Below are 27,200 nucleotides of genomic sequence, written 5' to 3' on the forward strand. Positions count from 1 at the left end.
AGAGTCCTCTTTCTTTATTCCCTTTGAGACACTCCTTATCAATGTTCTTGATTTCTTGAAAAAATAACTTCATGAGAAGTAACTAATGTGATGCAGCACGATAAAAAGAGAGAGTTGAATGTATAATTTTTATGTTACTCTGACTATTTCAAACAGGTCAGGTATTTTCTTTAGTGGTGAATGATTCAACAATGATCCAGTATATGTATATATATATACACTGTATATGCCGTTATTTTGTCCTTTAAGAAGATTATTGATCATTAATATATTTAATTCTGTCAGATACATTTTTCGCGGTGTCTGTGTGTGATGATAGTATTTCTCTTCCTCTGTGTGTTGTGCATTTGAGCATAGAAAGGAACATCCCATGTACAAAGATCGCGATCTTGTCACACATGATCTGCAGACAGCGCTGACAGGAACGGGGCTGTACGGAGGTAACAGTCAGTAAGTAAACAAGTGAATAAGAATCACTGAGCTTACTAACTTTAAGAAGGTCCTGCTAGTGGAGAAAGTGATGCCACGATTGATACCACTCTTCTGTCAAGAATAAAAATTTAGCCAGCAGCTGATATGCTGAATTTTGCATACAAACTGGAAACAGGCTGGAGGCGTCAAAAGGTAACAACATCCACCTACCAGCACCTCTAATCCTCAAGTTATATTTTGTTTCTCTTTTATCTTAAGTCATACAAAACAGAAGAGTAAAAACAATTGAGTATAGCTTGTAGCTTTTCTGTGTGTTGATCTGAGGCTCTCTTTTGCAGGATTTCCCTGTTCACAATCACAAAGGTCACATCCGGAAGCATTCTTTCGTCCTTGTTCAAGAGCAATGAATGTCCCTCAGTTGTAGCAAGGAGGGAAGGACCTTCTCTTTTCCTAAACAAATCTAATGACAGTGGCAGGATGAATCTGGGAACACAGAGTCACTTCTCCTTTACATACCCGGGTTTATCCGGAGGGTACCTGGATTAGCGGCATCCCTTTGGCCTCAAGAGTGCTTCTTTAACCTTTAGACCACTACTGCCCCCAAAGTTCTGCCACACGGTGAAAGCTGCAAAATTGAAGTGTTGTCAAGGTTTGAGATACTGCTGCACGACACGGGGAGCAGATTGAACCACAACACACCACTTAGAAACATTATTTGTAATGCAAACACAATCGAATGTGTCCCGAAGTCCTGACGAAGGAAAGAAACGGACACTTCGACGAAGGGAAGAGAAGCTTTATACCAGCATATTCAAAACCCATGAAACTTCTCTGTGTATTTACAAAAACATAATACAAGAATAAAAAAGAGAAAATGAACACATCACAAATGGAGTCCCACATACTGCCACAAAACAGAAAACATGATCCAATTTACAAATGCATCTTCTTGTATTCCCACATATGGCTTCAATTTAACACAAAAAACCCGAAACAAAACATCTCTGTTCAGTTGTGATGGTGCGTCATCGGTCCATCGCTCCCTTCCGCAGTATTTCTCTCCAGATTTATCTTTAAATAATAATAATAATAATAATATCAAATACACATACAAGACAGAGGAGCTACATTTGTGAGCTGTACACTTTGCAGTAAGGGAAGGGAGAGGAGAATGTTCACAATAATATTGACCCTTTGTACATGATGATCGTCCATCTTGGGCAGTGAAAAAGGTTTAAAATAGTGATTTAAAAACAAGCTTATTTTAGCTTTCTGTACCAACTTTTCATATCATACTAAAATCACAGTTTAGCCGGATGACAATTAAGTATGAGTGATCACAGGGACTTTATAAGCTTGCAGTTTAATAATCTGATTTTTAACATTTTATGTTTAGAAAATATGGACTTTTGTACCCATTCTGCCACTGCGACTCCTGGATGTAAAAATATTGAATAATGTGGATCCAGATTTAAAGCAGTAGAGATTAGAGAGGCCTCGGCTAACAAAACCAACAAATTATGGAACCGCCGGTTAAATTCAACTCAATTAAAAAAAAATCAATTCTCTTTCGCTAACCCTTTCTCAAATGCACCAATGCAGAGTGTAAAGGCCCTCAGAAGCTGTCTCGGTATACCGCTCGCAACGATTGCAACACAAGTGTTCAGTTAAACACAGACAGATGGATATGGCCAAACCTTCAGCCTCTACTGTACTGCTGGGTATTAACCTTTGTGCAAACCTTCCCCAGTCTTATCCTGACTCTCCAATTAAATGACAGTTAGCATAGTGACTGATCTCATGGTACTTAAAGGGAGACTAGGGAGCCTTTGACAGAAGAAATAACACATTCTCCCTCTCAGTTCACAATATATATTTTGCTTTTACAGCCCTACTTGGTCTGGTATGACTAGTAGCTTTCGGTTGCTAAATGCTTGTTAATGTAACACACTTTATCCAGATATTACTTGATAATGGACCGATTTTATGCACTATGTTTTAACATTTACCACTTTTACTTGTGGCAACAGAAGCTACTGTTCAACAAACGTTAAATAGTCTTACTTTAACCCTCGTGTAAAGTTTTTTTTCCCCCTCAATAACAATTCAAAGTAATTTCAAAAGTAATTTGTGCTGAAGCCTTTCTGTAAATTACAATCAATAATGAATCTGATCTGCTCTTGATTTGCCTCATGGTGAGAGAGAGTGAAACTTCTTCGACCCCACAGTATAAAACATAAAACGCAATGTTAGTGGTCTTAAAGATTTAAACAACCACAAATGCTGAAAAGACTTCACAAATATTCGCACAAGCCTCAACTAAAACCTCCGGGCAATGTGATTATGATATGTCTCTACTTTTCTTCTGACACTGGACAAAGTAATTTGTCAAGAAAAGACAGAAGACAACCAGTTAAATTAACCAATCAATCAATCAATCAATGAAAAAGTGCCGATTTAGATTCTCGGGAATTCAAACTTTAGGATATTGACACTTTGTTTTCAGCGTATTGAACTCTGATATGATGCAAAAGGCAAAAACATCTGTCTGTAACAGGAGTGTGCACTGTCTCATACACACTGTTTGCAAATATACAAATAGTTCTCCCTCTGTGTTGTTTCAATTTTGGTTCCTTTGTACAGTCTCATAGTTGCAGAGGAAGAACTGATGAATGTAGCAGTCACCACTTAGAACGGGAGAAGAAACAGGAGAGAAGAGACGTGGAAAGAAACCATGGAGGGGAGGGGGGCGGGGTTGGGGGTGGGGGGGGGGGTCGTAGGAGGGTGCCTGGGGTGACTGTCCCGACTAGGCAGGTGGTGGTGGAGGAAGAGTTACTGGCCTCGATGACATCACATCCCATCTCTGCTTTTCTCCAATCCACACCAGGTTACTGAGCGACTGACCAAACCTGCCTCCAGGGCCTTCACACGCTCATCGTCATATTTGGTGAATACTGCAGACAGAAAGGAGAAATAAATAAAGTGTGACTGTGCATGTGTGTGTCCAAGAAAGAAAATGTGGCACTATTTTTGCAGTAGTATCCTGAATTAGAAACCCCTCTGACATGATATGATGTCAAATTATTTCCAGCAATCTGGGAATTTGAAATAATCTCAAAACATCAAAAAGTATACAATAATTCAACACAATGATTTCTGGCTGAGAGTGAAATAAGAAAATTGTTAACTGTGTCGGGTAACTATCAAGCTACAGTCAGCAGTTGGTTAGTTTAGCATAAAGCTCATCCCAAGCCATATTTATTTATTTCATTTTATGTTTATTTGCTTTTTTGTATATATAGCTTATCTATTTTACTTTATGTATACATATTTGTGAATTTTGGTCTTGTTGTGTGCACCTTTTTTGTGTTTCTTTGCCGCTGTAACAACTGAATTTCCCCACTGTGGGCTTAATAAAGTCTAAGTCTAAGAAACCATGGGGACACAGCTAGCCTGACTTTGGCTCCTTCTAAAGCTCACTAACACTTTATATCTTGTTTTTGTTATCATAAGTGACCTCCCGGAGTGTTGTTGTAACAACGAGGTTACCAGGCAACCATTGGAAACTCCAGGATGTCACAGCAAGCCAAACTACACCTGTAAAAGCTGGTACCTTCATTCTATGGGACTTCTGAGCAGCAAACACTTCTAGTTCCCTCTAACCGCCCCATACAGTCGATGACAATTGACTTACACTTTCGTTCTGAAAAGGGTTGAGGAAGTTCCCTCCCATCTCTCCATCCTCCCTGGGCGTCCCAGGTTGGTTACTCATACTTAGGTTCCCAGGAGAGTTCTGTTCAAAGGTGAGCAAAACACAACTGTCAATACCAACGATACAAAAATTGGAAGTGCAGTGCCAATGCAAACCGGAGGTTCAGACTCAGTAAAGAACTTCTCTTACCTTGGGGAGACTGTCCATATCACCTGACCCTGAAAGAGGAAACACAAGTGTATATATTATATATATATATATATATATATATGACAAATTAGAGACAAACATCACCATGCAGTGCCAATGCAGCACATCCAAGCTACTTGTTCTAGTACCTAAGGATCCATTCATGTGATGGGGCTCCATTCCAGCCATTCCCCCTAAGGGGCCGTCACTACCTGCACCCATGGGGAACTGAGGAGAAAACACACAGGAGAAAGTGAGAATCACAAACTTTACCATCGAAACAAATTCTAACATGGAAACATTGTTCATTCTGACGTTAAAGAACTTCTGCTCCCACACACAGGCTGTAACCACTCAGACACGGCGACATACGGAGAGAAAAATGCCTCACATTTGGTCGGCTTCCACCCGGAGGGACTGTGTTTATCAAAGTGTACATGTTGTCGCCAGAGTTGGTTGAATCTGACAAGGACAAATAAAGAAACCCTGAGAGGATAAAAGAACATTAACATACTGCATGTTTACACACGCATACACAGAGCGTAGTACCTGCTGGACTTGGCATTATTGGAGTTCCAGGTGGCCCCCCTCCTCCTGGAGGTCCCTGAAATCACAGTTTGATTTCCATAACATTCAATCACGGACTTGTGAAATACAGCCTGCTCAGCAAGTGAAGAACAGTTTCAAACTCAAACATACATACCACATAACTTCCTGGAGATGCTGAAGAATAAGGGGTCTACAAAAATACAGAAGAAAACCATGAAAGAAATTAGATAGATATTAAAAAACTTTGTTAGATGTATTTGTTCGAACACTTACAGAATTGGAGTTGGGAGGATTTGGCCAGGGTCTGCCACCGCCAGGTCCCCTGCAACGCGCACGCGCACACACACACACACACACACACACACACACACACACACACACACACACACACACACACACACACACACACACACACACACACACACACTTTATTTTTCTGCTTCTGGCAGGCTTCTTTGTTTCGGATTCATTTGAACAGAGTTGGCAACAACAAGCTCTTCTGATGCCAGTAAAGGATGATGGGAAAAACCAAGTACAAAAAAGCAACAAAAAAAAAAAGACAAAAAATAGGAAATCCACCCCCTGGTTCCACCTCCAGACCCAGGAGTCAAGAACATACAGCAAAGAGGTAGTAAAAGACAGTAAAAGATACACAAATGAAATGACTGACTGCAACTGGTGACAGATTACGTGGTGAGTTTGTTTACACTTTAAGCAAGTGAGGGACAGAGAAGGTATTTTTCTCTTTTTTTAAACTTGCAACTCACTCTGTGTGTGTGTGTGTGTGTGTGTGTGTGTGTGTGTGTGTGTGTGTGTGTGTGTGTGTGTGTGTGTGTGTGCGTGCATGCGTGTAGGTAGAGTATAATATTTATATACCACTCACATGCTCATACCAGGCATCCCAGGACCAACCAGGGCATTCAGCGGTGGTCTCATCCCACCTCCATAGTTCTGAAGAAAAAAAAAAAGATACAAAAATTACATTCAGTTTTGTCTTCATGAGAAACACGATCAGAAACAATACTGTGTAAATACGCCTACACATCATCTCACCCCATACCTGGGGCCCAAGCGGTACCATGCCTCTGGGTGGAGTCATCCTCTGCATTGGTCCTCCCATATTTGGATGTCCTGAAACACCAAAATAAACAGTCTTCCAACCAGTCAGTCTGTTTGTTCATGGTATATTCAGGATTTAGGGTTTGTCAGAGTGAGTCTTACGTTTAACCGTTTTTGATTATGTGTATTCTTGTCGTCTTTCTTTAACCTGAAAGTTATTTTATGACATGTAGCCTCTCTGTTGTCATGTCTGCTGAAGTCTGTCTGCAAACAAGAACTTCTGTATTTGTTCTGTTTTATACCTTTGTTTGGACACTAAAGCCTTTCAAAACCACAATTTGACCTACTTATCTCGCACAAATGATCATATAACATTTACCACGGCTTTGATGGCAGTTTTCTCTTAATGTTAGACCAACGGCGGCTGAACATCCTGAGTCTTCTTATTTGTGCATAATTTAGGAGTTGTCTGAAGGAGTAAGTAGTTTGTGTAAACGAGTGCGTACTCAAATGATAAAAGAGGAGCAGTTTTCACTATTATCAACAAATCTCACGAGGAGACTACACATCAATTCATCCTCCTAACAAGTATTATATTGTTTGAGTAGCCACAGACACAGCTGATGCCTCTGTGCTGTACAACTTCACCGTCTACAAACCATTTAAACCACATAAACGTGCCTCACTGCAGTCCAGGGCGACATATACCTTCGGTACGATAAGCAAAACAAGTGTGTCTTCATTACATCTCACTACAATATGTACAAACCTTTTCCATGGCATGCTCTGTGATCTCTACTGTGACTCTCCAAAGATCCAAAACAAAGCTGCGCAACCAAGTTCATTGTAATGAAAAAAAATGTCAGCTAATGCAACAGTGTGGCTCTTTAATGTGTCTTTTCTTTTTTTTAGCCAAGCTAGAAGTGTGGCTTGAGGGAAGGCTGGTCCACATCTTTTGCCCCAACTGAGATATCTAAACAACTATTCAATAGATTGACATGACGTTTTTGTTTAATGATCCCCTGAAGAATCCTGGGAGAAGAAGACTATCGCGATTCCCTGACTGCTCCCCTCCACTGCTATACTGAGGCTGTCATTTTTGTCTTTTTGTTGAAATCTCTTGACAGCATCAGTATGGATTGCCATGAAATTTGGTACAAACATCTATGATCCGTGAGAATCTCAGTCTTGCTAAAAAATTTTGGGATGTCAGTTTAATGGTAAACGAGCTACCAGACTTTGATCTCACAAAACAACAACAACAACAACATTTGGTTAAATTCAAAAGTTAAAATCATGCCTGTGTTGTCTGCGTTTGTGTTGACACGTGTGTCTGTGTGTACCTTGCTGTCTTGTGGGATCCATTCCACTGGGTAACATAGGCTGGCTACCTGGAACTCCTCCAAGTCCCTACAAAGGGAACAGGATCCATCTCAGCATTATCATCACTGTCACACAGATACTCACTGTCCATTTCTACTGTCCAGTTATATCTGCTGCCTGCAGGTGTCAGTGTGGGTCTTACCTGGTTAGGTAATCTGAGGGGCGGTCTGGGTCCTCCGGGGTATCGAGGTGACATAAATGGCTGGAAAACAGGTCAATATCTGAATAAATGGAAAAATCAATCTTCAAAAGAACAAAAAACTGTGACTCAATGGTTGGGTTGCCATTTGTATAACCATTTTCACAGAAACAAAAAGGTTTTTTACAAACCGCAGGGGGGCACTATGGCATTGGTTTTTTTTCCACTCTTCAATACAGGGAACCAACTAAAGCTACTAAAAGTGTCGTTATCCTTTAACAACTGTTCCATGACAGTAGAGCAGGGAAGCCGACCACATTTTCATTGGATTGAATTTATGGAAAAAGAATGCGAGGATAAAGGATGACGTTCGTTAATAATGATGTCAGCGCATGTGTTAACTGTGGGGAATTTTTGGCTGCACGTGTGAGAAGCTCTTTTGCAGCTGTGAGTGGGTTTTCACTTGTCCTCACCACAGACAGTAGCAGTGCTGTCTTATGTCTGCTGAACTGATGCCACCGTGGTCAGTCCGCAGTGCTGCAACTGCAGCACTACAATGTGCCACTAGAGAGCAATAGTTCTCTTAATATGATCAGGGCCTTCTCTTCAGTGACTCTCTTAGACATAGACATCAAATTACTCTAGTCAGAGGCTTTTAGGCCTATTTAAGAACTATAATGGCATTTTTTTGTATTAGTAAAAAAAAAAATGACAACAACCAAAACCAAGACAGTTGGGAATGAGTGAGTCAGTGAATGGCTTAAGTCATAAACAGAATCAGTGAATGAATAAAATATATTTGCAGGACAAGCAAACATCGTCTGTGATCTACATTTACTTGAGCAATGACGTGCAGTTAATGACAAAATTCAGCTGTGCAGATATTCTCTGATCTGGTCCACACACAAAGAACCTGAAGAAAGAACTGCATGGCAATCAGGTAATTGTTGCTTTTCTTCATCTGATGAATCTTGACAAGACCTCAGCTTCAAAGAGCAACTGATCATCAGAAGGAGATGGTAAAAGGTTGCTCAGACTCACATTTGAGTTTTTGAAAGCGGAACTAAGAAATGCCTCGGAAGGCTATTGATCTGTGTCAGATGTAGCGAGCGTCTGAATTTGACTGATAATGACGGTTAATCGATGTACAACTGGCAGAGTCCTTTAGAGATGATATGGGCCAATGCTGCGTGTGTGTGTGTGTGTGTGTGTGTGTGTGTGTGTGTGTGTGTGTGTGTGTGTGTGTGTTTGTCTGCCAGAGTCTGTCAGAAGCTTTTCTTTCCATTTTGAGAATCACACAGTGGTGCACCCACACACAGGTAAATGCAGAGTGTTCACATATACAGGGTACTGCACATAAATATGAATAAGTTAAGAGTGAGTTCTTTGAAGAACAGCTTTATGAATTAAAAACCTATATGTAAAAAAAAATCTGAGTCAATGTAATGTTGGATACAGGACTGTGTGTGTGTGTGTGTGTGTGTGTGTGTGTGTGTGTGTGCGCGCGCGCGCGCGCGTGCGTGTCCTGTATACCTGAAAGAATCCTGGAGGGACTGGCCCCACAGGCATGCCCTCTCCTGGGGGAAGGTTCCCCAGGACGGGGCTTGGAGCTGCCGCAGCACTCTGAAAGAGACAAAAACACACACACACACACACACACACACACACACACACACACACACACACACACACACACACAAAGAGAAGAGACTTCAACACACATCTCAAACTCGTCTGCAACTCAACTGACTCAACACCTGTCTGCTCCTGTTCAGCCCTTCCTGTTTAGTCGAGTGCTGTAGTACTCCATTACAAATTTGAGGTACTTTCGCGTCAGTATTTCCAATTCATGCTGCTTTATAATTCTATTGCTTCCTCCAGAGGAATCCTCTAGATCCTTGAGTTACTTTGTAGATTAAGATTTCAAACACAAAACTTAGTATACAAAATATGGTGCACTATCAAGAGAATACAACAGTTGAAACCCTGAGCAAGAGTAAATTGCATCAGTGACAAACATCCATTAATGTATTACAGTATATCACAGGGGTCATTTTTCTGCGCAATTAGTTCACTATACTTAGTTTTGATAGCTTAGCTACATCTTCTTAATTAAATGTGCTTAGTTTACTGTTATATGTTGGTATTTTTATACTCCAGTATTTCCTCTTTTCCGTGACGTCTTCCTCTTATGTTGCGTAAATGATGCCTGCAATAAAACTTTTAAGTGACACAAAACGAAAAGATAAAAATGATCAAGCCGAGGGTTTCTTCCCCCATCTCTCTCCTGCTGTCTCTACTAAGTGGGATATTTCCTGTTTCTGCAGATGCCATGCCGACCCAGGTTTATTTTTATACAATGTGTTTTTTGTTGTGCTTGTCCCAGACGGGTGGCGCTGGATCATTTCAGCACTGCCTCCGTCTGCTTCCTGTGGTATTGTGCTACTAACCCGGAGTTACCACCCAGCACCGGCCTCTTCCTCATCCTCTTTAAGAATACAGAGCAGACAACACGCAGTGTGGGAGACTGTACATCCATATACATGATGATGTGTGAACAGTGAGCACATGAAGCCAGGATGTCTGCATCCGTGTGTGTGTTTATTTTTCAGTATCTGCCCACTCTGTTCTATTTTACTGATCTTCTTTCCCTGCCTCTCTGAAGGCATCGGCTGGGTGTAAAGAGCTCCAGTAAAATTCACCCACGGCCTCTGAAGTTTCCGCCAGCTGACTTTTTAGGTCAGACAGGAACAAGGTTTAATCAGAGCCGAGATAAAAGCAGACTGACGACACTTGTGTATCCTCCTCTGCTCCACCCCGCCGCATTCGCTATATTCCCTCAACCTCCCTCATTCTCCTTTATATCTCCTGATCGTTAATGTTCAGGCGACGGGGAACAGGATGCGGTGCGGTTCCTAGATTTCATATTCTGCCGCAAACATAGTCTGTATTTGTCTCGGCAGACGAATCTACAGATGGACACAGATGGATATTGTATCTCCACGGTTCAGTGGTCAGAGACTGGATTCAGTTTGTTTGTGTGTCTAAGTGTACAACATCATGCACAGCATCAAGTGTGTGTTGTGATTTTGCAAGAGTTTTCTCCCTCATCTTTCCCTCTCCCTTATTGCACCCTGGATTACCCAGAATGCCTTTGCTCCTTGGCAGCCTGGAGGTCTGCTGAGTTTGCCTTCATGCACAGAAAGAGAGAGAGAGAGAGAGAGCGATGGAAAGAGGAGAAAGGAGGACAAAGCAGAGATTATGAGCGTGTGTGTGTGTGTGTGTGTGTGTGTGTGTGTGTGTGTGTGTGTGTGTGTGTGTGTGTGTGTGTGTGTGTGTGTGTGTGCGCGTGTGGCTGTGAGTGTGTGCCGGTTTGTGCAGGAAAAGAAGAACAGGGGGAGGAAAAATAAATCTACCTGACCTGCTGACAAAGCAGCATTTTCCAAATACAGCAACAAGAGTAGTAAATAAATAAATAAAAACATGCTACGGTATCTTCCAGCCCCCAAACCAGCACCACCTTCCATTTGTGGAAAACAACAACAACAACAACAACAACACTGCTTTAGTACTGGGAGTCTCTCTTGATTATGACAAATCAGATTGAGTCAAATGACTTTAAAAACTCAATGAGTTACACCGAGAAAGGATCGCGAAGCCTCTCCAGAAGTGACGATGTGAACCCTCGGTTGTTGAGACGCTGCTAAATTGGAGGAGTCACATGGTTTGCAGTGATGCTTGTGCAAATTCTGCATGGCATGAATCTGAGACCCGGTTGGGAAATAGGCTTATTTTGCTTTCCCCCCTCAGTCAGATGAGAAGATTATTAGGCCACCACTTTCCTCTCTGTGCTGTGAATATGAAACCAAAGCGAGCAGGTACTTATCTTAGCTTAGTTTAGCATGAGAAGGGGAGGAGCGAGAAAAGCTATCCTGGCTCTGTCAAAGGTAAAAAAAAAAAAAAAAGAGAAAAAAAAGTGTTTTTTAAATACACTTCTGTAGCTCTCTAAATCATGTGAGATAATTTTTGTTTAATCCATGCAAAAAAAAAAAAATAAAAAATGTTGAGTACAAATAGAAGATAAAATGATGGGGTTGATGTGCAGAGCATTTCTGGGCGAGTTGCAGTAACTTCCTAACCTGAGGGGTGAACTACGAAGAGAGATTGGTGGGTTAGCCAGGTATGTTGAGACTCAAGCCAGAGTTTGTCAGTGTCACGAAGCTGGCTAGATCACCATGGTAACTCGTGCTGCAAACTTAAACCTGGTCCGGAGCAGGTAATGTTGGAGATATCAGATCAAAACGCGAATAAGTACCACCTACTGAACAGTCAGTTCTCGCTTAAACTTGTCATCACCGATCGGGAGAAGATCCAGTGGAGCGCTCAGAGACCGACAAACCTCTGTGTCTTTCCCCGGTGATTTTTTTTTTTTTTTTAATGAGGTATAGATTAATATTTACTGATATCATCCAACAACGGGGACTGACTGATGCACTAAAGCACTGCACTTCACAACATACGACCTGCCGCTTTGAATTACGTTTTTACATTTATTTCATATTTGCTCCTCGGTCCGTTTGACACCTCGCAGGTGAAATGATAAGACTAGAACGTTCATACGCATCACGAGAATGCATATAATAATATATTAAGTTTAATGAAATACCCTCACGTAATTAGTCCGATCTTCCTGTGCACGTTATGGTAAAGTGATATTGTAGGCGACACATTCACACAGTCGGCGATTTTTGTTGTTGTTGTTGTTGTACATCCTCCCGTCATTTAGCTGCTGCAGCTGTGCTGCTTTCAGTGTGGTTTTGTGTTTAACTTCATTATGTTTTTTATTTATTTATTATAGTTTGCACCTCGTTTTTAAAATATGTGGCTCTGCTGCCAGTACACGTGTCCATGTTTGTGATTGGTCAGATGCTGCAAACACCTCCTCATGTATGTGAACGCGCTCAGAGCCGAAAGCAGAAAGCCTGAGTTACCGGAGAAAGATAACCACTGTCGTAGTACCGATTATCTCTGACTGAGAGTTTCCGCTTTGTTGAGCCAGCTGGCAAAGGAAACCTGGGTATGTTGAACTTGCTCCGAGGTACACCCCTCTGGAGCCTCAAAGTTTAGACAAATGTTGGTACCTTTGAGCAGTGCCAGGATACATGTTTCAATTTCCTCATCTAACTTGCCAAAAAAAATAAAAATAAAAAATAAATAAATAATATATATATATAATAAAAATAATTCAAACTATTCCTGCATTGTTGTAAAGATTGAGGTAATTTAAAAACAATTTAAAGACAAGTTTCTCCATTGACAAGTTAATTGTTCAACTCTTAAATGTCCCACTTATATGGTGGTTTAATGAATCAAAAAAGAAATGAAGGTATTAAAAGGAGGGTTTTTGACATTTTGTATTTAAAAAAACAGAAAGACGATAATCTGATCTTCCATCTCTTAAATGTTGATGTCAAAACTGGCCTAAAAATGTTGCATCAGTCTCGTGGCAATAAGAATATATTCTACAAGCGGACATCACACATTCAAATGCAAAACCTCAGCAGTTTTCCAATGAAGGACAGTAAACAGTATCTTCAGTCAGTTCAGTTGAAGTGATGGACACGAAAAAACAGTCGATGAAGCTTCAGGATTTGTAGAATCAGAAGACTGAGTTTTCTCCCAGAGTTGGTGTTTATTTCAATAGAATAAATTAAAAAATAAATATAGCTCATCACTTCCTCTGTGAGACTCACTATCTTTATCAGCTGACTTATGCATAGTGATAGAGGTGAATGTAGTTTATTCCACAAGTAACAACGCAGCATTGCTCCAATAACTGATAACAGTTTAATTAAACATGCTGATGTGTTAAACCCTTCACCTTTCCCATTCAAAAACTACGCAGTCACTCATGGCTGTCGGTAATTGTGTTGACAGTGAGATTACAGGGCATCACCTGATGTAATGTGATCGCATCAATGCTGTTCCTTATGTTAGCTACAACAACGCAGTGATCAGGAAGTTACTGTCATTCATACGTTATGGTGAATTTCACTCCGTACATTTCTGTTTAAATACTGATTCACAGCCGAGCGCAACACATCCCAGCACTTAACCTTCGTCAACACAAAAGGTCCACAGATTGGTACACACTGTCAATGAGCCTATCATTTACACCTCTCACACAGAAGTGTTTACACTTTTTCTGACAAGGCCAGGAGAGAGGAACAGTAAGCTACTCAGCTGGTGGCTCTACACTTTAAAACTGCATCACATTATCGTGTGATTGTAGCTGTTGGCAGTGTTGCAAGGTACATTTGAACTGAGCTTAAAGATAATCAAACACTGCTGCTAATTTTAATTGCACTTGATCCGATGGAGTTCACTGCAGATTCAATTTGTGAACAAATTGTGAGGCCCATTAGAAAACCAGATTATCTCACAAATGAAATCTTCAGCTGTTAAATGAAAACTAAATTTGTCTTCTTATACTGTTATACTTTTAATAAATTAAGTCATTTTTAGGCACACAAGCCCTCCTCTGCATCCCATTCATGCCCCTCCAAATTCTCTGACCGGCTGCCCTCTTTAATACCATCTTAACTCCCTCTTCCTTCATTATCTGCCTTCCTCACTCCAGAAAGACAAAAGAAAACAAGACAATCAATTCATCCTGTCTGTACATTCGCCAATCCCATTACATTAAAGCTTTTGATTTCATAAGTCATCGGATTGTTCAGAGATTTGCTCTCGGTGTATTGTTGCAGACTATCATCCCTGCATTGTGGTGACTGGCGCTCGAACCGAAGGGTGTTTGTGATGAAACCCGAGGCAGTGGAACGGCCCCCGCATGTCCTCAGATGAACACCTGCATCTCCTGGCAAACTCATTTGTTGTGTAAATTATTCAAAACACCACCCTCCAGGAGAATGCTACAGTATACCAGACATACACAACAAGACATACAGGAACAACAGTACTGAATGCGCACTAATGTGTCCTTCATAAAGACCACATTTCCAAAAAGAGGGTAAAATGAGATCAGCGCCTGAAAAAAGCAAAAATAGATACGGATGTCTATGGATAAAAACTGAGTCTTTTGTAGAGACAATTTGAGTCTAACTTTTCCCTCAGGTGGTGTACAGATAACATACAACATACAAAAAAAAAAAGGTAAAAAATATCAGTAAATGATATCATATGTTAACACCAAAAGCACTTGAGTTGAAATTGTTTAAACTCAGCTCAGATGTCTGAGAACTAAAACAAGTGGGAAGACCACAGCCACGTCTCTGTCATCACAGAGCTACACGTATTGTGGAAACGTGTATAATCAGAAATGCTGTACTTTATTGCTGTACAACCACATTGCTTTCTCTTATGAAGCATCTTTTGCTTTAGAATAGTGATCAAACCATGCTGTGCTTTTCCAGAAAATCAAAAAAAAAAAAATCCATTTAAGGAACTGTAGATATTTAGATAGAATCTAATTACGCCACAGCTCGCCACTTTACAACTTCATCAGACTTTCTCCATACTACATTCACACTACACTAATCCCCTCAGACTAAAGGGCTCAGCAATACTTAATGAGATAACTTGCAAACTCTTTCATCCCTATATGTTTACAGATTGCGTCTCCTGCTAATGTGTGTGTGTGTAATGCATGTGTACTTTGTGTGTGTGAAGGTGGGGAGTCATTTTCATTCAATACTGCGGAGACTGAGACACTCAGAGATGCGTGAGTGGAATCTCAAAAGACTGTCTGTGTCTATCTTCTTTTTTTCTCTCTCGCTGTCTCAACCTGCATCTGTCGCTGTCTGCTTTCTCCACCTCTCTGTCTCTCAGGGTCACACAAATAAGCTCTGTCACTTTTTTATTTATTTATTCATATACCACCACATAACAATAGATATCTGTCACACACCAGGAAATAGACATAAAGGACAGGTGATGTTCCACATTTTCTTAAGTGTCAACAAATCCCAGTGTTGCTATTGTAGCCAAAGACATCCTCCATTGTTGTCCAAAAACTATTAGATAGACACAATTGAGCCACACTGTTCCACCTGGTGATGTTCCTTCATCACAGACAATGTCCCAACCCGGTACAAAGCCAAATTACATACTGCTCCCGCCAGTCTACTAGGGGTCACCATGTCAATGTGTTTGCCTCGTTTAAGCGTGAAAAAACATGCCGTTATGTTTAGGGAAAAAAAGCCCTGTGAGGTTAGTGTTAGGCACAAAGTATTGGATAAAAGTCCAGAAAAGATTTCTTTAAGAAATCCAAATCACTTTCTCACAGACTTGAACTGCAGACTTTTGGGTAAAGGTCGGTTGTAGCTGCCTCCATACCAAACGGCAACCATCCGTGACATCACCCATTGGTTCGTGAACTGCCGTTATGAAACATCGAGATTGACTTTTTGGCCGTCACCATCTTGTTAGTTCGGAGGAGTTTCCATATTTGGACAAGCTGGGGCGGACCGAGCGGTGGATCTGACTCTGATTGGGAACCTGAGGACACTACACCTGGTCACCTGTAGCGGAAACCTGACTGCGCCACAGGCCTGTCAATCAAACAGACACAGCCCCAAACACACCACCCTTTGAGGCCTGATATCTAAATAATGACAATTATTTTCAGATGGACCACCAGAAAACTAATAGGAAGGAGGGGGTTTAGCAAATGACCCAATAAAGAATTGTGGAAAAAAATGACTGACTTTAGATTTCATGAGAGAAGTTGAATGGGAGTCTATTAAGCCAGAGCTTTGTTTGGAGCCAACCCTTAGTGGCACTCGGTGGTATTGCAGTTTAAGGCACTTCCACAGTGGCCTAATGTTTCAGACCCGGAAGCTGCAGCCACTTTATATACAGTCCATGCTCCATACACAGACTTAAGCACTTTTGTACTGTGTCAAATGACCTCCATCACAAGACATTAGTCACCTGACATGTAACATGACTTTTGACGTGTGACGTGTCTGTACTTTTTACGCAGAGGTAAGGCCAACGATCACGCTGACATTACTGTCTTCTAGTGGACTGGCAGGTGTAATACTGTCCTGCTGCAGTAAAAACTAATCTGCAAACCAAAACTGTATTTATGGATAAAGATGATATACTGTATCAGCATTTATTGAATAGTTTTAAATAGAGTACGGAGTGTTTGTGAAAAATAAAATGTGTTTTTCTTTTTTAATCCTCTTTAAAAAAAAATAAAAATTAAACTATACTGTGTAAAACAAGCAGAACATTTAAAATTAAAGAGCCAGAACCTGAGAATGTTTGTCATTTTTGCTATAAAGACAACAGACAAAAGTTGCTGATTACTTCTACGTACATATTCTAATCAAGCAATCAATTAATTAATTCAGCTCTAATATTTAACAAAGGTCATTATGGAACTCTGGCAAGTAGTAGGAGTAGGGTTAATATAATTTCTTTGCAGTTGCAGTGAAAAATGACATGAGAGTGTATGACAACAGACGTGTAAAAATGACAGCTGAGCGAAGCTTGAGTAAAAAAATTCACATGTTCTTCATTCTGTATGCCGGCTGCCTCGGTGAGGGGTAGTGGTGGGATGTGGAAGGGTTACCACTGAGTCTCAAGGCCACCCACCGCAGCACATCAGGATCTACAAATGACACACTACACAGGAAGGAACTCTGTCCCTCCTCCCTCTCCCTCTTTCCCGCTCCCTCCATCCTCTCAAATGCCATTAGTCCACTTCCTGAACGAGGGAGGGGGGAATGGAAAGACGAGATGCAACCATTCTGCATGACACACACACACACACACACACACACACACACACACACGCACGCACACGCACACACGCACACACGCACACAAACTTTCTAATATGCACATTAAAGTGTGACAGTGGAAACACAATGAGGAGATTGATTTCTGCATTGGTGTATATGCCGCAGAATATAACTTTCTCGTCTGTCAATCACTGTCAAAAGTATAACTACAGAATCTCTAACTAAAAGTTTGAACTAAGAAAATCCTGCCAGGCGGCACAAAAGTAAGAGAGACAGACAAAAAAAGAAGTGTGCTAGCAGGGTAGAGATGAGAATGGGTGTGCTCTGCTTTTAACCATGTATTATTCACACTCTCCTGTGGCAAGAGAGATCCACACACTCCACTGTTGAATCCAGAGCCAAACTCACTTTAAAGGCAGACAGGCTTAAAATCACCCTCTGGCATTCTAAGCTCCCTTTCTGAACCAAAACATGCCATATGGTACACCAGTAAAACAGCAGCGAGTGTAAAAATGTGTCGTCTCCACGCTCTTCATCCCACACCTCTGCTGTTTAACCACATTGTACCACAGCTGCTTGTAAGTATCTGAACCAAGTCCAAGTTTGTTGGACCGAGTCGAGTCGAGTCACGTCTGAAATCTTCTGGACCAAACCCATATCACGTTTAATTTTTATAGCGCCAAATCAAAACATATATCATCTCTAGGCAGTTTATATTTAAGGTCCTTACAACAGAAGGCAGCATAGTGCATGTAATTGGGAGTATCCTCCCGTTCAATATTGAATCTGAGCCATGTTCATTCACTCCTTTCTCCTTCTAGACACACGTATCCTCTCTCCCCCTGCCTCCCACTCGTCCCATTTATCCAATCACTGCATGCCTCAGACTTTCCGTCACGGCTCATATTATTCAAGTATGGCGCACTTTCCTTATTGTCCCTCGTGCTCGTCTTGCAGGCACCCGGTGGCACCCGGGCTCCACCTGGGACTCAGGCCCCCTCACTTGTTCAGGCTCAAGTGGCCTCCTGCAGAGTGCTTTGCGAGGATCTGCACCAAAACCCAGTGTTGTTGACAGGCAAAAAGGGGGAGATGGGAAATTTCCCAGCTTAACTAGGCCGCCAAATTTGGAGAACATGTATGTCAGATGATTATGATGTATGTGGCGTGTCACGTGATGCAGAGCGGAGCAGCTCGCGTTGACTGCCTGAACTTGCTCGCAGGCGTCGTTCCATTTGTTCATAAACCATTAATCCAAATGTAAGACTTTAATGTTTAATGTTAAAAGATAAAAAAAATCTGACTCTTGAATGCGTATTACAATGACTAGTTTAGGTTGGGTTACAAAGGAAAAATGAAAACACAGTGATAATAACCATAACTATTTGAGAAATAGGAAAAGGAATTCTTTTAATAACTAAAAGTAGGAAATATCACACAAACAAATTATTTTTGCGTTATCAAGGCTGTGGGGAGGACAACAGGCGATATGACGGATATGAAGTGAGGAAATGAGCTTTGTGTGTATGACATAAAATCATTTCTTAATGAAAAACAAAATGTTTCTCTGAATTTAATGTTTTTTTTTTATTTATTTCATTCTGGCCCAATCCTAGTTCTCACTGCTCAGCACGTGAATTCTTCTAAACCTTTGCAATCTTCATCACATTCGGCAGCACATTATCCTGCACAACAGAATTCCCACTAGCTCCCAGACACTCTCTAGTGTAACATCACAGGTGATTACCTGGTAAAATGGCAGCGCAGCACTAATCTGCTCGGTCTCACTGGGCGATTACAGGTGGGTGATATCAACTGCACAGAGGGGGGAGAGGACAATGGAGGGGGTAAGGGAGGGGGGAGGGAGCATTGGCCGTGTTTCCTTTATCACTGATGTCATTATCGACCCTTGTAAACATCTCTAAGGCTGCAAGGAGCTGTATAATATGTGAGGTGGAGTCAAAGGCTGATGCGCTGTCAGATACAGTACGGAGTTAAAAATGATTCGGTGCTGGGTTGTCACACTTCTCCCACCACTATCTTACTCGGTTCAACGACACTGGGGGGAGATAAGGGAGATGGACTGAACACAGAGGAGAACGTGGAAAGACACAGAGGCAGATTTAAACGACACGGCTTGAGATGAAGAGGCGACTATATCATGGTCTTTTCTATCTGCGCACAGAATTTCGATCCACAAAAATCCACAAACTATGCCATCGTTGACCGAGTCATATCTATTCTTTTCAAACATATCAGTGCAATTGCCAAGATTGAAGAGATAGAAAATTGACAGAGCTGTCGATACAAAGACCTACAGTAGCCACAGGAGGAACTCGTCAGAAGTTGTCTCATTTTGCAGTCCTTCTAGAGTTAGAAGGCCACACGTAAGAGACAGCACGAGATAAGGATATGGGTGTCTACAACAGCAAAAAAAAGCACTGGGGTTAGTTGGGGTCAAAGAGATAACGTGCCAGTCTGATCGTGTCAGCATTCTCTTTTTGCCCTCCTACTTTTCCTGCGTACTCCTGCCGCCACTTCTACTGCTCAATCTCTGGATCATTCACTATAATCCTTTTCACACACATAACCTGTGAGACTGCTGCTGTATAAACATTTGCAGCATTTCTATGACTTCTCTCGCAGACAGGTCAGGGAATACAGACGATGTGAAAGAACACACTGTCCAATGTGAAAAATATGTGCTAACCTTGAATGATTTCAAACGAAAATATTTAATTCCAAGTCGCTTGTGACTACAAAACATCAACTTTGACCTCAGTTAGAATTAAACAGAAATAATCTTTCTGGATGAAGCTGCATGTGTCAAAGCTTAGATAGCAATAGTGCATTAACTCAGACTGTTGCAGACTCATAACATAAGCTCCTGACAAAGCCCCTTATTTTCATAATCAATAATAATAACTGCTGTTAAACTAGAAATTCATCTTCTGTATCAGAGCTGTCACTGCTTTTTCCTCTTTGTTTTCTTACACATGCTTGTCTTTCCTGCCCTCAGTTAACACTCTCCACCATGACCTCATCTCTGCCTTTGCCCTGTAGCGAGCAGCAAGGCGTGCATATCACACAAACACACCATCGCGGCGTGTCTAAACACGCATGTGACATGACTAGGCATAATACACCATAAACACACTCCTCAGAGACAAGACAGTTGTACGCAACAGGCCAGCCAGAGAGGAAGCAACAGACATGAAGAGGAATGTAGAAGGCGAGAGAACAGAGGCAGAGATAGGCATAGTGAATGAAGACAAGGAAAAAAAACCCTGCTGATGTGAAAGAGACAAGATGAAGCAGTGTACAGAGAGAGAAGGGGACGAGCAAGGAAGGGAGAAATGAAACAGAGTGAGTGGTTTCTTAAACAAATCCTCAAGTATAAGCAGCCAGACACACAGTAGGTACGCAACACAGAAATTTCCCCTGTTTTTTAAAAAACTGTTGGAGATCGTGACAACCATTTCCCTCCCTACTCAACCTATGGAAATTCCCGTTATTTTCCTCCCCTCTCTCCCTCTTCACTGAGCTCGCTCTTCATTGCCATGGCAATGATGTTACAGTGAGTCACCTCCACATCTCCCTCCTCCTCAACACCGCCAAGAAGGAACATGGGAGGGTTTAAGAGAGAGAGGTAGAGAGACATGGACGGAGACAGAGAGAGGGAGAGGGTTGTGGGGGGGAGGAGGAGAAAGAGCTCTGTTTCCCTGGAAACAGACTGGGGGTCTCTGCATCCCCCATTGGTTCTCCACTGGTTGGAATCAGCTTGTTACCCACAATACTTGGAGCCAACAGAGTCTCTGTTTCTAGGTTGTTTCTGTCCACTTAATTTTTCTCTGTTCAAAGGCATGCACACACAAACAAATTCAGGGTCTGGTCTAAATTCAGATTTGCATTTAAGTCCACTGAGTCAAGCTGTTGTCAGGTTTGTTTACTGCTCATGCTTTTTTTTTTTTTAAAGTAATTATTGCACTCAGGAATGGTTGAATTTGTAGCAACTTTTCTGAACAAATATAATGCAATTTTGGGCTTTTTTAGCATCATATCCTGATAAATTATAATAATGTTTAAAAGTTGCAAACCAAGGAGAAAAACTGAGTTCAGACGCACCAATACTAAGCTCATAATTTGCTTTAGCAAGATGTAAAATTATCTTTTAAAATGTTTTAATGCGGCCTGTGGTACCTGCAACAATATGCAAAAAAGGCTTGAAAAATCTAGGGAATGAGCTCAGAAGATTGCAAAAGTTTTGCTGACTTTCGAATGGTTGGAGCTTCCTGGGAGGTAGCTCTGCCTGAGAAGACGGGTTTAGGGGAGAAAAAAAAGTCCTACATTTTATAGCATAGCTGCAAAAAGGTTGGGTTGTTATATAAATGTGCTCAGAGAATTTCATGGCAACCTGCCCTTTATGTTTTGATATTTCTTGGGTACAAGTGGAAATTGTAGCCAGAAAAAGGTCAGCTCACATTGCCATCTTTGCAGTGCTTCGGGGAAATTAAACATTAATTATTAATCATTTCAAAATAACAACATTTTCTATTGCAACTTTTTTGAAAGTATTATGTATAATTGGGTTATTAAGGTTGCAAAATATCAGCACTGAAAGAAAATAACCAGAGGGACTCGAGCTAAAGCCCCTTTATATTGACTCATTCAGAAGTATTGTCCAACAATTGCTGTACCAAAGTGTCCTTGTGCTTAGTGTAACGGGACACATTCACACGCCACACATGTTCCTCTTTGCAGGCAGGAGCTGTGCTCAGTTAAACCCTGTCTGTCCTTCAGCCTCTCACAGACAGCACAGTACAATATGTGTGCACTTGTGCTCATCAAACATGAAGAGTGCATCAGTATGTAAATGAGTAACGCAGTGCTGTTGTTATATATTTACAAATCTGTGTATCCTTTAGCTTTACAATAATGACAGCATATGTGCGCTGCTGTTAAATTGAGCGGTGTGAATACATTTCCATGCGTGAGTGGGAGAGTATGAATGTAAGATCTGGCAGCGAGAGACGGAGCATTTTTATCAAAGGGGGTTGCTCTTGGCGCTGCCTCTTGATCTCTTCTTCCCCTCTAACTGCTGTGCGCCTGCTATCTCCCACAGTGATGCCACACAATGATACCAGGCTCCCCTTGTTATAATACTTGCCTGTAAAACTGCTGCCTGTCTACTGCACATTTTATGTTTGCTCGATCTCCAACTGTCACCCTCTTTGTTCATATTAAGTAATTTAGCCTTGTGCAGGCAGACAGTAGGGTGCGATCACAATTAGTTTTACTGCAGTTTTACCAATTTAGCAACATCAATATCTTAAAACTGTGGCTTTCAACCTGGTAATGAAGATATCTCTCAACAAAGCGAAGAGGTCATGAGTGCCCTAAAGACAAATACTGTACTGAACTGCAAAGCACATCGTTTTTTGCGAAAAAAAAAAAAAAAAAAAAAAAATATATTTCCTCTAAAATTGAAAAAAAAAACAAAAAAAACTAAGAAGGAAAAACTCTTCACATAAACAACTCACAACTTACAATCCACAGTATGTGTCTACAATATGGACTTAACATGTGAAGCAAACATAAGAGGATATCACGTGTCATAGGATATTGAATGATTTGGGGTTCTGGACTTTTGGTCAGACAAAACAAGACATTTGAGGCTTGGCATTTTTTCAATTGTGGCCAAGACAAATTAATGCACTGCAACTATGTATTTTCTTAAAGGCGCAATATGTACAATTTTAAGTTTAAAGCATTCAAAAATTAACAAAAAATTCCACAGAAAAGTAAAGAAGTAGCAGTGCTAACGTCTATGCATTGTGTTCCAGAGACATATAATGAAGTTAGTATACTAACCAGCAAACCCTGTCTCTCATAATACCACATTTTACCACAAGAAGTGATTATGAGCTGCTGGAGCATCCAGTTTGCCCTCAGTCCAACATTAGAGGAAGAAGGAATTGCGTATCCTAACTTCTTGTTCAATTGAATGGAACAGTAAACATAATAATGGCTGAAACTCCTTTCAAAATTAAATCAAAACAAGTGTTAACAACGGCGTTTCCTTTGGCAAGTAAAGGAAGTTTAAATTGCATTAATTACTCTTGAGCTCTGTTGGCCATTATACTTTTGATTTCACATTCTATGATCTAAATTAAAAATAACTGCAGATTAATCAATGGAGTGTCCATTTGTCTTCTGGTTGTTTTACTAGAATCTGTAGTTTTTTGGGCCTTTCCTCAGAGAGAATCTATCAGAGATTCACACATTAATGAGACAAACATGTGCAGCTAAAAGCACAGTCACTGAAAACTGCATTTTCAGACCTTAAAAGACCTCCACAACCACCTACATTTCAGTTCAAACCACATTTTCATAATCCCTCTTTTAAACGAAACCCATGATTCATCAAGGAGAGTGTTTTAGCCAGCGACTTGCTTCAGTTAAAGCATGTTCTTATCTGGACGCTGCACAGTGTGACCAGTGCAACTGTCAGACACTGATAATCTCCTAAAATCACAAGTTGGGCATCTTTCTCAATGAAGCCCAGTTCAGAGTGCAGCTCTTACATTTTTTTCCATCAGTCCTCCTTGCACCAGTCTGCTTCTCTAACCTCCAGACTGTCTCTTTCAGACCTTGCAAGATGAATCCACTAAGGCGTATTTGTACATGTGTAATTATTCTGCAAAAAAGGGCCACACACAAATACACAATCATGCACCAATGCACTTAACACAATTCATACTGAGACGTTTGTATTTCAAGAGGGCCATTTTTCAGTACAGCAAACATTTTAAAGGGTCTGATATGCTGTTAATATTCCTAATATGGTCTAGCGAGAAATTTCATGCTGACTCTATTCTTTGTCACTCCACTTTAATTTGCCTTTACCATGGTAAGATATTTCGTTGGGGCAAAAATTTGCTTTGAGTAGTGAAACCACTTTATTGTTCCTGCAGAAATCAGTTCAAAATATACGATTCAACCATATGTCTCTTAATTAATTATCTTCATGCATTGCGATATAATTGTATTATATGCCTTTATGTTTGTGTTTTTGCTGCAAGATGGTACAGCTATTATTCCTCAAAGACAGAAACGATTTTGACTTTTGCTTCTAATAAGGTCATTTCCGGGCCAAGCATAAGAATTTAAAAATAGCTTGTTTTTATGGCTCCATGGGCCTTTGCAAATGGAAACCGCTCATTTAGTATTGAGAACACAATTTACAAAGCACTTAACAGAACTGTAAACGGCCTTTCTGATGCTTGAAAAGCCTTGTCTGAGGATGGAAATCAATAACATTGCATCTCTCCTCACTTTGTTCATCAGTCTTTTCTTTCTTTCCTTTTTAACATTAGATTACTGTATTAATGTTCTAGAAGACCATCCTCACACTCAAATCTACTTATATGATCTCCATGATGCACGTGTAAACAGAGAGAACACAAAAACACAAACGAAACTGCTTGTTTCAATCAGATTCACACAAAGACAATTGTATCTGGTTCAAACTGGTATAAGTGGGCAAATGAAGTCAAAAGCCTTGTCACAATCCCATCAATTATCAAAGGAAAGGGACACAAAGATGATGCGAATGAGCTCCTACATCTGCCCAGCATTAATTAGGACTTCACTCAGTAATTAGCTATCTGAAAATAATTACCATGAAAATGTCTGATTAAAATCTCCATCAGTCTCAAAGTCAGGAGACTGAAAGAGAGACACAAGCATCAAATTAAAGCGTGCTACTTTTTGCAACAACGTCCACCGCGGTTGTCCCCCCATTCTGTTTTAATTGAGCAGCAGATATGTGGGTACTACCTCTGATTGGATCCGAGAAGCAGCGCAGCATTGGAGCAGTTGATTGAAAGTGACCTTGGTCTAATTACAATTGGTCTAATTATAATTCTCTGATTACATCCCTGCAGGAAATGTAAGAATAAGATGCTGCTGGTGGCCTTTGCTAATGACGTTAAGATTTACTCTGAATGATTTCTGAATTGAATTGATTCTGATCAGATAAGTCTAAACAGCAAGATCCTGTTGCTGTCATCATCTTGACTACATTCAGATTAAATTACCGTGAATGTGTTCTGCTTGTTTTTTTGTGTTGAGACGTATTTTAGATTAATTGGTGTAAATCAGAAATAAGTTTTTTCTGTTTCTCCCTCTTATTGTCTCCTTCTATCCCTCTGAATGTTTCTATGTCTTAGAAATGAGGATTCCAAAAGGATTACACCAGGAACCAAAAAGGGTTCTCAACAAGCCGAAGAACCCTATGTGGTTCTAGTTACTTTTGTATCTAAGTGTGCCCCTCTCTCCTCTCCTTTTCTGTTTGTCTCTCTGGGCTGAGGTCGTGCTGCCCTCCAGCTCCTTTCGCCGGAGCCGGGATGACATCATCACATCGCTGCCTCGTCCGTGGAGTGCCTATTCATCACCCTGATCATCATCGCCAGCATCAGCAACATCACCTGCGTATGCACACTCGCACTCACACACACACACACACACACACACACACACACACACACACACACACACACACCTACAGCAAGAAGATAAAAGAGAAGAGAGCCCCCACCAGTTCTAAAGGATTGCAAGCTTAAAGGAAAGAGGGAGCGAACCACAGAGAGGGAAGAGAGAGAAGATCCTGCTGGGGTAGGCAGAAACCCCTGACCTGTGCACTTCCAACAATACATCTCAATAAACCACAGTACAGACAAATCTGATGAGTCAGACTTCAGCCTGCAGAGGGAAAACAACAACATGAAAAGCAGTAGAGAGAAGACCCGATCTCGCACACATGCACACACGCATGCACACGCATGCAGACACACACACACACACACAAACACACACACCTCAGAACTCCCAGAGAGAGGAGAGCCACACTTCACCTCTCTTAGTCACCAGTTAATCTAAAACTTCAAGAACGCTGGCACTGCCCATTGTATTCCACTTACTGGATGGCGCATGACTGAGTCAACCCATGCCTTGATGTGCGGGAATTACAGGAGTGAAGTGGAGCAACACTGAAAAAACACAGCACTAAACAACGTTTCCACCACAGAGGCCACCGTCTTCCTGCCCAGTCTGCTCATCAGCGCAACGTGCTCACACTACTTTTTGTGTACGTGCTCTGGCAGAGTACAAACAACAGGTACAAAACACTAAACAGTACAGTACGTTCTATACACTTTATCACACAGTTTGAACATCACAACAAGCATTCAATTAAACAGCACCTCAGGTCAAAGATTAGTAAAGAGATAAAAACATTTCACCAGCTTCTAAGTACAAGTTGCATCGCATGACCAAACAGTATGAAGCATAATGTTCCCGGATTAGATGTGACAAACTGAATGAGGTTGTCCCACCTTTATGATCTAAATATGCAACAAGCCACTCTGTGTCATTGTCATCTCAGCCAAGGAGGTTATGTTTTTGGTGCAGTTTGTTTCTTTGTCTGTTTGTCTGCAAGATTATGGAAAACCTTAATGCCCTTATAACATAACATCTATCTCCCTGCAATAATCTTTGAGGGACACTGTGCCGGAAAAAGGGAAAACACAATATTAGTGTAGACTCACGTAGTCATGGAAAGCCTTGGCCTCACTGGAGTGCTCACATGTGTCTCGTCTCTCTGGAGCTGCACAGTACAGGTCCCAGAAAACACTACAAGAAAGGCAGTTAGAGCAAGTGGCGATTAAAGACAAACAATAAAAGCCTCAGGGAGACAAATTCTAGGTTGTATGGTAATCCAGCATCAAGACAATAGATGTAATAGATGACTTGAAGTGCAGAGTTACACTTGGCAAACAGCAAATTGAAGAAGAGCTTTTGGGGACAAGTATTGACATAAAAAAAATAAAAACAGGAGGAGGAGAGTAAATGATCATTTTATTCAGTCGTGTCAGTGATGGAATAAAGAAAAACAACATTAACGAGA

General features: G+C 41.0%; 1 protein-coding gene across 2 annotated transcripts in view; it reads right to left on the reverse strand.

Annotated features, from left to right (window-relative positions):
• Positions 1 to 1,213: 1,213 nt before the first annotated feature.
• The window catches only part of LOC138191445 (single-stranded DNA-binding protein 2), a 52,656-nt gene continuing 26,669 nt past the window's right edge, over positions 1,214 to 27,200 (reverse strand). Inside the window, exons 4-17 of one of the 2 annotated variants that reach the window (XM_069138275.1) lie at positions 26,842 to 26,926; positions 8,997 to 9,086; positions 7,467 to 7,526; positions 7,285 to 7,351; positions 5,943 to 6,013; positions 5,766 to 5,833; positions 5,156 to 5,204; positions 5,037 to 5,072; positions 4,883 to 4,937; positions 4,725 to 4,795; positions 4,483 to 4,561; positions 4,334 to 4,362; positions 4,127 to 4,225; positions 1,214 to 3,386 (exon numbers count right to left, since the gene is read on the reverse strand). In XM_069138275.1, coding sequence (XP_068994376.1) covers positions 3,357 to 3,386; positions 4,127 to 4,225; positions 4,334 to 4,362; positions 4,483 to 4,561; positions 4,725 to 4,795; positions 4,883 to 4,937; positions 5,037 to 5,072; positions 5,156 to 5,204; positions 5,766 to 5,833; positions 5,943 to 6,013; positions 7,285 to 7,351; positions 7,467 to 7,526; positions 8,997 to 9,086; positions 26,842 to 26,926 — 889 coding nt within the window. In that variant the 3' untranslated portion in view covers positions 1,214 to 3,356. Of the gene's footprint in view, positions 3,387 to 4,126; positions 4,226 to 4,333; positions 4,363 to 4,482; positions 4,562 to 4,724; positions 4,796 to 4,882; positions 4,938 to 5,036; positions 5,073 to 5,155; positions 5,205 to 5,765; positions 5,834 to 5,942; positions 6,014 to 7,284; positions 7,352 to 7,466; positions 7,546 to 8,996; positions 9,087 to 26,841; positions 26,927 to 27,200 lie in introns of those variants that run through there. The other variant, XM_069138276.1, reaches the window with a different exon arrangement.

Source organism: Embiotoca jacksoni, unplaced genomic scaffold (genome assembly GCF_022577435.1).
Source record: "Embiotoca jacksoni isolate LCO1_2020_lvr unplaced genomic scaffold, fEmbJac1.0.p SCAF_8, whole genome shotgun sequence".
Classification (NCBI taxonomy): Eukaryota; Metazoa; Chordata; class Actinopteri; family Embiotocidae; genus Embiotoca; species Embiotoca jacksoni.